At 39.7% G+C, this 13,316-nt stretch overlaps 1 protein-coding gene across 5 annotated transcripts in view; it reads right to left on the reverse strand.

Annotated features, from left to right (window-relative positions):
* CPNE8 (copine 8) overlaps nt 1-13,316 on the reverse strand; it is a 115,069-nt gene that overhangs the window by 87,907 nt on the left and 13,846 nt on the right. For all 5 annotated transcript variants that reach the window (XM_075081324.1, XM_075081321.1, XM_075081323.1 and 2 more), the window contains exon 3: nt 5,218-5,264. Coding sequence is in view for 3 of the 5 variants with exons in the window: in XM_075081321.1 (XP_074937422.1) it covers nt 5,218-5,264 (47 nt within the window). In the remaining 2 variants the exon portion in view is untranslated. The remainder of the gene's footprint in view (nt 1-5,217; nt 5,265-13,316) is intronic.

Consider the following 13,316-nt stretch of genomic DNA (forward strand, 5'->3'; position numbering starts at 1 on the left):
ATCAACAAAGGAGACCCAAAACCATGTCTTATTATGGTTCAAATGGTAATCATATTGGTAGATGCTGCAGTTAAAAGCTTAACTACTAGACACATGAGTAAGTGTCCACTTTGAACAAAATCCATCAGATTACCACAGAATCATTTACATTGGAAAAGACCTTTAAGATTACTGAGTCCAACCGGTAACCTATCACTGCCAACTCCACCACTAAACCATGTCCCTCTACATGTCTTTTAAAGACCTCCAGGGATGGTGACTCAACCACTTCCCTGGGCAGCCTGTTCCAATGTTTGGCAACCCTTTCAATTGAAGAAATTTTTCCTAATATCAAATCTAAACCTCCCCTGGTGTAACTTGAGGCCGTTTCCTCTCATCCTATAGCTAGTAACTTGGGAGAAGAGACCAACACCCACCTCACTACAACCACCTTTCAGGTAGTTGTAGAGGGCAATAAGGTCTCCCTGCAGCCTCCTCTTCTCCAGGCTAAACAATCCCAGTTCCCTCAGCTTCTCCCCATCAGGCTTGCTCTCCAGACCCTTCACCAACTTCGTTGCCCTTCTTTGGACACGCTCCAGCACCTCGATGTCCTTCTTGTAGTGAGGGGCACAAAACTGAACACAGTACTCAAGGTGCGGCCTCACCAGTGCCGAGTACAGGGACACAATCAGTGCCCTACTCCTGCTGGCCACACTGTTCCTGGCACAAGCCAGGATGCTGTTGGCCTTCTTGGCTGCCTGAGCACACTGCTGGCTCATGTTCAGCCGGCTGTCGAGCAACACCCCTAGGTCCTTTTCCACCAGGCAGCTCTCCAGCCACTCCTCCTCAAGCCTGTAGCGTAGCATGGGGCTGTTGTGACCCAAGTGCAGGACCTGGCACTTGGCCTTGTTGAACCTCATACAATGACCTCAGCCCATCAATCCGGCCTGTCCAGGTCCCCCAAGCCTTCCTACCTTCAAGCTGATCAAAACTCCTGCCCAACTTGGTGTCATATGCAAATTTACTGAGGGTGCACTTGATCTCCTCGTCCAGATCACTGATAAAGGTATTAAACAGAACTGGCCGCAATACCGAGTCTTGGGGAACACCATTATCTAATATCTTATGACAGAAGGGGAGGATATTTGCCCCTTGGAGAACAATTAATGACATAAGATAATTATCTTTAATTATAATTTACTAATTAATTATTTTTATTATTACAATAATTTATTGATTTATTTGTAGATAGGAAAGAAAACATGAGGATAAGCAGTCAATTTGCTGGATGAAAACTCCCAGCAAGGTCTCAGCAAGTTCCTATAGACTTGGATGTCCATAAATGGACTCATGCAGTACCATACGTGCCTAAACAATCTGGAGCAGGGACTGAAATAATAAAGTACAAAACAAATAGATTTATACAGAATTAAACAGGATAAATGTATAAAAGGCAACTATGAAGACTTGGCAGAACAACATTATTCACACTGAGTAACTGGACAATAAAATAGCAGATGAAATTCCATATGGATCAATGAAACAAGATATGCACACAGGGAAAAAAAGTAACCATTAACAACATAGAAGTTAGGATGGCTGAATAAGCAATGTGAGCACATAAAGGGAGAAGTCTTTCTGTTGATAAACTGTACAGTATAGGGACTAGGTACAACTCATGACAGCGTTTTTAAATTTCCTTACAAACTGGTCACCTTTCCTGACTTGGGATTCCACTGCAACCTTGCCTAACTGCCTTCTCTCAACTTGATGACTCAATCAAAAAAGATGCTTTTTCTTGTCTCCGGCATATTTACTCCAGATTAAAAAAAAACCCAAACCAACAGAATTAATGAACAGGAAAGCCTGAAGAATAGGAAGCCATGAACAATTTTAGAAGACACAATGGAAATTTACTGAGGGTATAAAATATCATTTGGCAGCTCATGAAGCTGGGAATCAGCACTATCAGGACCACTGAGAGAACTGGCTTCCAGACAGGTATACAAATTTAATTTGCATCCAATGCCTTCTTACAGTAGATGGACCAGAGGCTCAGAGCCTCATTCCATAGGCAGTTCCCTAACACTTACCATTGGTGGATACAGCCAGTAAAACTGCAGTTGGCTGAGCGTTTTACAATGTCTATTATTTATTTAGCATTCACCTTCAAAGTGATCCCTCTTTTTTTCAGAATTAACACCCTCTTTGAAATGAAGATGTTCAGATTTTTTCAATGTATTATTTAAGGCTTCTGTAATTAACAGTAAGTTATACTTAGACATATTTCAAATGTGTCCTTACAAAGTAAGGGAAAGTAAATATTTTAAAAACAAAGCTCAGATTCTGAGGATGCATTTGTTGCCAGTTATATTAATTGAAATACCTGATGACCACACTGTAAGTGAAAACAGGGAAACTTTTGAAAAACAACACCCTATTAAATTGAGAACTAAATGTTTCCATTCTTTGCTGAGGATTTGGTGTGCAAGAATAACACTGGGTAAAAGTACTGGAATCTGTACGACAGGCAAACAGGAGTCAGTGCCCAGAAAACATCTACCCTTCATGAAATGAAGGGTTTGATTTAACTATTGTATTGAACCCATCTGAATAGCTTAGCTGAATTGGGAAAAAAGCACACTGCTAGAACAGAGTGCTAAGGAAATTATGGAGATTATGAAATTATTTAGTGTATTTATGATTCCCAAGCATTTTCTGCAGTGTTCAAAAGCAAGTAATTTGTCAAAGAAGGAAGAGAGCTATGCATAAAAGGATATGGAACAGAAACAAGGTAAAGTATGTTACATGACTGAACACCATTCTTTAATGTCTACACATATCATCAGGGGCTCATTATTTGTCTCAGTTTTGTCTTATCCAAACAGTTTCAGGTGAATTCTACCTCTACAAGCCAGTAAAATATTAAATAAGTGTTTAAATGAAAAAAAATGGACACATATATATAATTTTATTGAAAAACATGGTATTAGCACATTCACCACTGCAGGCAAAAAAAACCTAGAAATAAAAAGATGAGATTACCCATCTAATGTATATATCAACTAATCTTCTACCTACCACCTTATTTTTTACCACTGGTATAAATATAATACACCACAATATATAATATGCAGTCCTGACTCAGCCCCTCTATCATGCCAGCCTCTGAATTTTGGCTGTAATAATAGCTACGAGGAATGGGATTCTACTCACCAAACTTTACATCTGACGTAGTCAAAAGTGTAGACTTTTGGAGGCATTTCTAAAGAATGATCCATCTGATCTAATGCAGACATCCAAATTAGGTCTGATCAACTACCCTTGGGCTGTTATCTTTTCCCATTAACTATAAACAGTTTAAACATTCAACTGAGTTGTAAATACTTATACCTAGACCTTCTCCTGATAGACAAGATAGAGATAACTATGTCTTAAAAGAAAAAACAAAACCATAAGATTTTCTAGAAACTGCCATGTCAAAAGTCTGTTTTAACCCCTGTAGTTTCTAAACTGGTATATGATACCATAACCACCCGCCAAAGTCCATCACCTAGTCAAGATACTCTCTAATCAGTGCGAAGATGCGACACAAGCAATAATGTTGCACACTGCCCTGTTCAGGTGGTTTTGCCTTGGTCAGGGAGACAAAATGGCAGAAAACAATAAAAAGCTATAAGGTCGTGACACACTTCAACCATTACAAACTTGGATGTGTTAAAAACGAGAGCAGATGGAATCTTTCCGTCAGCAATCTCCTAAATCACCTCAAAATGAGCGCATGGAACATTTTCTAAGTAAGGTGATAATGTTATAATTTTACCTTCAGGAAAATTATGTTATTAAAATGGTTAATACTTATTTTAACACTTATACCAGAGAAGTATGAGTATTTCACAAAATTACATAGGAACCTTAGACCACAATAAATGCCAGAATTTCTGACAAAATATTCTTAACCCTAGACCAGAAAAGACGAGACATTTAGAACTCTGTGTATGTCCACTAATTCTGCCAATTTAATTAAGATTAGTGAATTACCGTTTAGGGCCCTCAAACTGACATTTCTTCACACAAATCACAGAGGAATGTGATAGAGTAGGTATACTGAGAATATGTCTAGTGCATAGTTCAGAACAACAGAGAGCAGCAATTTAACTAAAAACTACAAATAGGTAGGGTTTCATGTATTGCCCAGTTATATGAACTTTTCTCCAAGCAGGAGACAAATTCAATTCTGTCATCTTGACAAGACTGAAACCCACATCCACCACACTACAGCAAAGCAGAAAATATGTTTCTCTGGCAAGGACACCAAACATGAGGGAAGAGGTCTGGTTTCTGTGCCCCTGGTCCCTCCACTGGAATTTTTGCACAGTAGTAATCGCATAAAACATCGGTTTTGAAAACAAGGACATCAGACCTCCTCTCTTTTACAGGGAAAATAGTGAGATAGTTCATTCCTCGCTTGGCTCTGTTAGAACGCACGGCCACACAGCGGCCCATCTACAATGAAGAACAGTTCCACCAATCCTCTCTGTAAGGCAGCTAGATAGTGCATTTTATCACTGGAAAGACGGCTACCCTTCCCCCAGCACTGTCAATTCTTTCAAAGAATAACATTAAAGGAGAAAAATCAGATGGCTACGTACAGGGAGACAGTTCCAGGCTATAAATGCGGACCTGCTGTAGATATCCAATTTAGAAGTATTTGATTTCGTTTCTTAAGACATATGTCTCCAGTGTTTACAGATAGGTTAAGAGGACATAGTCCAATCTACGCATAATATCCTCCCTTGTGGCCTGGTGTATACTCTTGTTCAGCAGCACCTAACTCCCCCCAAACATGACACAGGAAAAGCTGATATCTACCACAACTCGGGCTAGTTTTGCTGACACTGACCATCTGCACAGTTGAAATCCTTCCACAGGTCTTGTACTGTTTAAGTGTCTTCCTCTCTTGATATCCACAAACTTTGTCTAGATTGATAGCTAAGTTTGATTTCACTTATCTCAGGGAGACTGTAAAACAGGAAACTCATGTATTTTCTCTGTTTTCCCTTTTGATGGAAATATGTAATACCGACAAAGAAATTGAGATTAACATGACTAGGTTTTAAGTGTCTACATTGTTCAGCACAGCACTCAAGAGGCTGTGACATGGCCTCTTCTGCTACAGCAAATGACCAGCCTTAAATATACTAAAGAAGTTTATACATCTATGAATATGTATCTTACCTCTCTCCATTCTTTGTTTCCAATGGCTTGTGTGTACAAAACACAGACTGTGAAGAGAAAAAAATGTTTGGTCATTTTCAGAATCCAACATATTCTTAAATTAAGTGAATGAATTTTGTAGTCTGTTGTGCTGTTGAAATTAGTAACTAAGACGAATAAATAGTACTATGTTTTCCCTTGGTTTTCAGTATGCCTAACCAGATCAGCAACAATATGGTCTCGCTGTTGCAGTAATGAACGAATAAATAGGGTGGTTCTAAAATGGGAGGCAACACTTACGCCTGACCTCCAGCAAATCACTTGGCAATCCTCAGCAGTAAAATTGGATAAAAGCAGGTCTTCATTAAGTGTGGATGGTCTGACTATCCTAGTTAATCTAATGCATAATTACCCTAAATTATGCTTCCTTCAAGAGATCAGAGAATTAGAATAAAAACCAATGAGGACTCTATTAGAAAAAGAGATGGGGGAATACAAATAAATAAAAGTGGAAAAAGGAAAAAATAACTTCTCAGGCTTTCTTCCTTAATTCTGCTTCAAATTATTTCTATATATTTAAGCATCTTGCATATGCATCCTCTTTTTTTTTTTTAACTAAAACCTAATGAAAAATTGAATCAGTGAAGTTTGTCAACCTAAACTGTTTTTGAAACACCAAGCAGCATAATCCCACAGGCGTCACTCTCCTTACAGATCTGTTTTTCCCGTACAGAACCCACTACACCACTACACATTAATCTGCAGCTTCCATCACAGGGACTGGTGACAGAGGTACAGTGATTATCATCAGCTCTTTTAAACACTATTGTAAGTACAAATCATTCACACTGAAGGAGTACTCTCAACTTTATTTTCTACATCTTGAGCTAGTTGCAGCTAACAACCATCAAGCAATTTTTAACTGAAACTCCACTACAACCCTTTTCTAGACAATGGAAATACAGATATTTGAACACTTTTTCCTGACAAATTCTTCTCTTGTGCTGATCATTATTTTTCAGCAGAAGGTTAAAAACAATACTAAAGTAGAAATGAAGTCAAGCTTCAAACTATATTTTCTTCTTACTTGAAAGGTATTTGCTCCATACAAAAAAACCCCAGAACCACAACAAACACCAGGACCAATAAACCAACACCCCACCAACCAAACAAACCCATTAGGCAGTAGCAAATAAGAGGAAGAACAGAAAAAAGCAACTTCGGTATTTTAGTTTGACACAGAAGTTAAAAGTTAACACAATTCAACTTTTTTTTCCCAAATAAGATGTCTTGTACAAGAAAAAAAGCTTTAACAAAAAAATTTCAAGATCACTCTCCAGAGATGTCTTTCTCCATTTAATCTAAATGAAACCTTGGGCAATCATGCTCCCAGCTTTGGTTCCTGCTTATAGTGGGATGAATCCAAACCAACAGGTCTATTTTTACAGCACTCTTTGGAGTAGATTGCTGAACTATACTACATGAAGAATGAAGTTAAATGGGAAAGTGTGAGAACAGAGTGAGATGGAAGCTATGAAATCAGCTACAGAAGTGTCTGAAGGTTACAGAACTTCTGACTAACCTTTATCTCTAGTAAGATCTGTGCCAAGGTAACCCTGGGAGAAGAAGGAAATGTTGTCAAAGGATGTTTCCATAGGTAAAAAACAAGCAAAAGAATATTCTCTGGAAATACCCTACTCTAACATAAAATCAGGCAGGCTCTCACAAACATTTCTTTCAATTCCCCTGTTGGCAACTGTTTTTTAAACTAATGTTACTAGTCCTGCAATAATTAATATTTACCAATTTTCAGTAGTGGTTTCTAAGAATCTAATTTCAAAAGCAGATATAATTGTGGATTTTGGCCATTTTGCCAAGAGCTTACATCTAAGTCGTCAATTAAAAATTTCTCATACCTACAACCCCAGTTGAGAATAGAACAGAAATTAATTTAGAGGAAAAGACACTATTTACAGATAATGTACACTTTTGCTATTCAGATATTTATATTGTACAGACTTTTCTTAAACATAATAATTTTTCACTATTGATTTGCTGCTTTATGTTTTGTTCTACATCCTGCCCTGTGTACTAGTGTCAATACAGTAAACCAAGTAACAATTGCTCCTTGCAGCTGTGGAACAAAAAGAATATTAAAAAATGACAGATTTAATATTGAGGAGAAGAAAGCAACAATACAACTGTAAAATATCCATTACCATCATTTTTTCAGAAAAGAGACATTCTGGCACTACCTTATCTCTCTAGTTTATTAAGCCAAATAAAAGAACAGCTATGAACAAAAAGACTAAAAAAGACTACCGAGGGTAATTTTAATCTACTGGGTTGATGAGATGCGAGTCACACAATATAAAAGGGTTAAAAAACAGGTGTAAACCTCCACCTTAAAGCTAATTCAGTCTTTCACTCTTCCTATTTTTTGGAAGGCTGCTCACACCTGTCTGTCTGTTAGAACCCTAGTTTCTACGTTCCGTTTCTTTGTAGTCAGCTTACTATCATTTGGGTTTTTTATCTGTGGAGGATTTATAGCAAGCAATGCTATCATTCTCAGCTTTTTATTGCTGAGGCATTAGTATGCTTCTATTCCCCTCCACTCCCAGTAGCTCCCCAGTGCTTCCAAAGGTATATCCCAGGAGTGGGACCACCTCTCTAGTTTAAGAATCATTTATATAAAACCTTAAATGAGGAGAAAAGAGCTACGAATTTGTAGTATGACTAGCAATTTTCTGCTATTTATCTAGGTTGCAGATGTGGCGGGTACTTTAACTATAAAGAAGAGAGTATTATTATAGAAGATTAAGACTAATAATAATCTCATATAATATTTATTTTATTATAAGTGCAAGGTGCAAGTTTGACAGTGATACATACATGTGCCTCTCAAACTGACATTTCAAAAGAAAAGTCAGTCCTAATGAAACCTATAGAAAAGACACACTTTCCAGACTTTCTGATAAATACTTTGCAAATTTAGAATAATTTTAAAACTAATTCTATCTTTCCTCTAAAACTCACCCCAGAAATTTTCAGGAAACCATTCATCATACTGGTCCTCATTGGTGCTGAGATTCACTATCCCTGAAGGCTCTTGGAGACATGGTTTTATAAAGACCCTGATATCACACTAATTACAATAATCCCTCAAAAACTTCTTCAAAGTCATATCCAACCTGAAGAAGTGCAGATAAATATGTTGATCTAAAGCACTTGAACTGCTGACACCAGAGGTTGGTCTAAGGTTGCTTCATGGAGCCTTTTTTTTTTGAGCAGAAAATAGTCAATAGCATTGTCATGTGGGAGGGGAAGGAATACAGTGGAATAAACAGGAGATTCCTAAGATTCAAAAGCCAACATATCACGCAGCTACATCCTAAAATGGAGCTAAGCAACCAGTTCTCTTGTAATCTGGAAAACTGAGGGAGCAATCATAGAATCATTAAGGTTGGAAAAGACCCCTAAGATCATCAAGTCCAACCATCAAACCAATGTCACCATGCCTCCTAAACTATGTCCTGAAATGCAACATCCGCACATTTTCTGAACACCTCCAGGGATGAGGAAGCTCAGAGCAGCGCACTGATGAGAAGTAGCGTATCCTCATAAGGAAGCTGGCTGAGAAACCCTTTGGAAGGCTTTGCCATATGAGCTCTTCCAAGGGAAGATACATCCATACCTATAGTCAGAAATCTTAACATTTAGTAATTTTTAGCTCTGGATGCTGTCAAATTCAAGGTAAATTTAATTAAATATTGCAGTGAAGAAAAGGGTGTGAGCGTCAACAGTTATCACTCAGTTGTAGATTCAGTTCCCCAAATATTACAGTCTGCACCTTCTTATTTTCCCAGATAGTTTGGGCCTCCCTTACCCTACTCTGGTTCTTTCCCATTCAATGCATATATGCTTATCCTTTAGCCTGGCCACTGCTGTTACATCCAAAATGCCCACCTCAGTTTTCCCAAACATAACACCATATCTATTGCCTTTTGAAAAAAGTCTTAGACAGAGTGAAGTCACACTTTTACGCAGGCTACTTAAATATTTCCATGATCCTGCACCCAGTTCTAGAGGGGGCTCCTCATTACTCTTCACTGACCAGCTTCTGTACCTTCCAGGCAGCACTTCCTGAAGGTCCTTTTGTCCCAAGTGTCATGCGATTATACACACTATTACTGTCTTCCATGGGGATATCCTCTAGGGGAAGAGTTTTTCTTCTCCACTCTTCCTATTATCATACTTCGGGTGTCACAGGGCGCCACAAGAGGACATTCCATCCTGACCATGGTGCTGCTACCACAGCTGCACAGTGACTCAGTTTGGCTGGCCAGTGCATGGGAAAAAAATGATTCTGCCTAACTGTCATTAGAAGAAATGTGCCAAATTTGTTAATCTGTATCTCCTTTGCAGGTCTTATCCCTGCCTTATCAGGGAAGCACTGCTTTAGCTCATTCTCTCCATGAAAATAAAAAAAAAAGGGGGGGCGGGGGGTGTTTTTCCCGAAAATATTCCTAGAAAAAACAGTCTCCAGACTGGAAGAACAGAATGGTCCACATGCTACAGTAAATGAATATATATGACTTGCTTTGACACCACTGAGGAGAAAGCACTGTCGATAAGAGACTTCCATATTGTTTAAAATATGTGATGAACATGGGCTATCCTAGCCTGTCCCATCTATATCTAGTATCCCTACATTATTTCTGTAACTTGCCTCTAGGGAGGCAAAGTACCAGCTTCCTCTTGGCACATATATTCTAGATTGCAGGGAAGTGGTCAGAATTGGAATAAATACTAAGTAGCAACTACAGTATCAAAAAAAGGCTAAGCAAACTTCCTAAAAGAACTGGAGAAATCCATGGTCCTTTTTAATTTCAGGAGAAGGCTATTTATGTGGACAGGGGACTCAACTATATTCATGTGTGTCACTCTCTGAGAAAAAGACTAAGAGGGTAAAATTGGATTTTCACTATCAGTATGATCCCTAGATAGCTACACTGGAGTTTGAAAAGCATATTAGAATTGGCATAGTCAAATCCAATGAGACCTCAACATACAGATTTACTCTACGTGGTTCTGTCTTGCATGAGATCTAGTGGTTGCAAATTCAGTGGGTATAAAATGGATCTTGTGAATGTGGTATGATGTTGGTTTTGATGCATTTTTCAGCTACCAGGATAAAGTTACTCTATGCAGACCAGCCTAAGAATGGCCTTTGTCCAAGCAAACAGACACTGAGGAAAGCTATCCTGCTGTAATTCCACCTACAGAAAAGAATAGCACTTTTAATACTATACCCTTACACTTTCCACATTTACAGTAGGGCCATACCTCTGTGCTCACCTAAAGGACGTTAGGAGCAAACAAACTAAATTGGTTAATAAAAAAACATGCAGAATACTAAAACTAAATGTACACTGTTTGGAGAGTATCCACAATCAAAGCTGCTTTGCCAAGTAATTTCTTGAGTGCAAATACAGTGTGAGCACTTCCAGAGCCAACGGTTTCCCACTTTGCTCTTGACCAAGGACAATGTCACTGTATTCCATGTTTTTGTACTGCTAACCCATGACAGATAGGCCCGACTGGCAGCATAACTGGGTACTCACAAGTTGAGGCAAGACCTCTAAAGCACACCACCAGTTTGAGGGCTTTAAATAAGCTATTTACCAGAAACAAGAAAGCAGTATGTTTTCACAGAATCACAGAATGGTAGGGGTTGGAAGGGACCTCTAGAGATCATCTTGTCCAACCCCCCTGCTTGAGCAGGCACACCTAGATCGGGGGCACAGGAACGCGCCCAGGCGAGTTTTGAATGTCTCCAGGGAAGGGACCCCACAACCTCCCTGGGCAGCCTGTTCCACTGCTCTGTCACCCACACAGGAAAGATGTTTTTTCTCATATTGAGGTGGAACTTCTGTGTTCCAACTTGTGCCCACTGCCCCTTGTCCTGTCATTGGGCACTACTGAAAAGAGTTTGGTTCCATCATCCTGACACCCACCCCTTAGATATTTATAGGTATTGATGAAATCCCTCCTCAGTCTTCTCTTCTCCAGGCTAAACAAACTCAAGTCTCTCAGCCTTTCCTCGTAAGAGAGATGCTCCAGTCCCCTGATCATGCTCGTAGCTCTCTGCTGGACTTGGTCAAGCAGTTCCCTGTCCTTCTTAAACTGGGGGGCCTCAAAACTGGACACAGTACTCCAGATGTGGTCTCACTAGGGCAGAGTAGAGGGGGAGGATAACCTCTCTCAATCTGCTGGCCACACTCCTTTTAATGCACCCCAGGACACCATTGGCCTTCTTGGCCACAAGGGCACATTGCTGGCTCAGGGTCAGCTTGCTGTCCACCAGCACTCCCAGGTCTTTCTCAACAGAGCTGCTTTCCAGTAGTTCGGCCCCCAACCTGTACTGGTGCATGGGGTTGTTCCTCCCCAGGTGCAGGACCTTGCACTTGCTTTTGTTGAATTTCAGGAGGTTCCCCTCGGCCCAGCTCTCCAGCCTGTCCAGGTCTCATTGGAGGTCAGCACAGCCTTCTGGTGTATCAGCCACTCCTCCCAGCTTGGTATCATTAGTGAACTTGCTGAGGTTACACTCTGTCCCATCATCCAGGTCATCGATGAATATATTGAACCGGACTGGACCCAGCACAGGCCGCTGGGGAACACCACTAGTGACAGGCCTCCATCCAGACTCTGCTCCATTGATCACGACCCTCTGAGTTCTGTTGTTGAGCCAGTTTTGAATTGATAGGCAACGTTATGACACTTTAAAAATACTTCCATATACTTTGAATCTATAAAAAATACCACCAGTTTACTTCTCAAAAATATTTTGAAGATAGATATTAAGATTTCTTGAGGCTTTGCTGCCACTCTGTCTCCTCATGTCCCTTACGGAGCATGGGTCACCCACCAGCCACAATCACTCGGGTGACTGTCCGAACTTGGGTTGCCCACAGGCCACAGACCCGAGAGGTCCACTGCCTTTTGCATGGAATGTCTCCTTTCAGGAATGCATCTCCAGGAGCGTATCTTCAGAACTGTGGCTCCAGTAATATCTTTGGCAGCTGTGTCTGTAGATCTTAGTTCCTGCTGCTTTTTTTCTAAAATATGTTTGTGCAGGGGCACTGTGTGCTCCCCTGGCTGGCAGAATTTCTGGCAGGCAATGGTTACTCACACAGCTTTCAGAGCTGACTGGAAACAGCTGTGACAGTCATAGGGTGGTTCATGGCCTTCTCCCACATAGGTCACATTGCAGTCCCCTGCTGCTCAAATCCTGCAATTTATGCCTAATACAGTTTTCTATCTGATAAAAATTTGAAGCACTTGTCCCTAATAATATTTGAGCTTAAAAACTAGACACCTCATCACTTTTGTTGAAAAGTGCCTTGATTTAATAAAAAGATCTCTGAATTCAACCTATCAGGGGCAATATGTCACCAACAACTCTTCGAAATTGTTTAACCTAGGCAACTGAGGTTTTATTAGCCAACTAAAAACCAGCTAGTAATATGCAAGACACTCGATTCTGCTTCTGTATGATCTCCCTCCACCAGGGGCATGGTACTGGATATGTCTCATTTTAAAAAAATACATTTTATAAGTTAGGAATGTCAAAGGTACTCCTAACTTCATGCAGCTTTTCCACAGGAAGTAGAAGCTTTTCCCATCAAAAGTCTATTGTGGAATCTGTCTCAAGAAACTTTTGGTTAAGAACAGACAAACATACTCCCACAAAAGTACTCAAATGTTTCATACTGTTACACAACTCAGTATTTAAGTGTATTCCATCAGGACATGGTTACTTGTCCAGACACTTGATAGAAGTGTACAAATCTCGAGTTATTTCCAATGTCAGTAAGCACAATATGTGGCATTCTAAGGAAGAAACACCCAGCCTTAAACAAAAAAAAACAAACAGACAAAAACATACAGAGAGTTGTAGGGGAAACTACATGACCCAAGACACCATAATCTAAGGACTAGTCAATTAACACTACTGAAGTACTTTGATTAAACACTATCAGAAAAAAAGAAAGTCTTTTGTGGTCCCAGTTCCCTGACAAAATTTTTATAAAGTGTCCAATACAGGAAGATAGCAATGG

The sequence above is a fragment of the Phalacrocorax aristotelis genome, chromosome 1 (assembly GCF_949628215.1).
Source record: "Phalacrocorax aristotelis chromosome 1, bGulAri2.1, whole genome shotgun sequence".
NCBI lineage: Eukaryota > Metazoa > Chordata > Aves > Suliformes > Phalacrocoracidae > Phalacrocorax > Phalacrocorax aristotelis.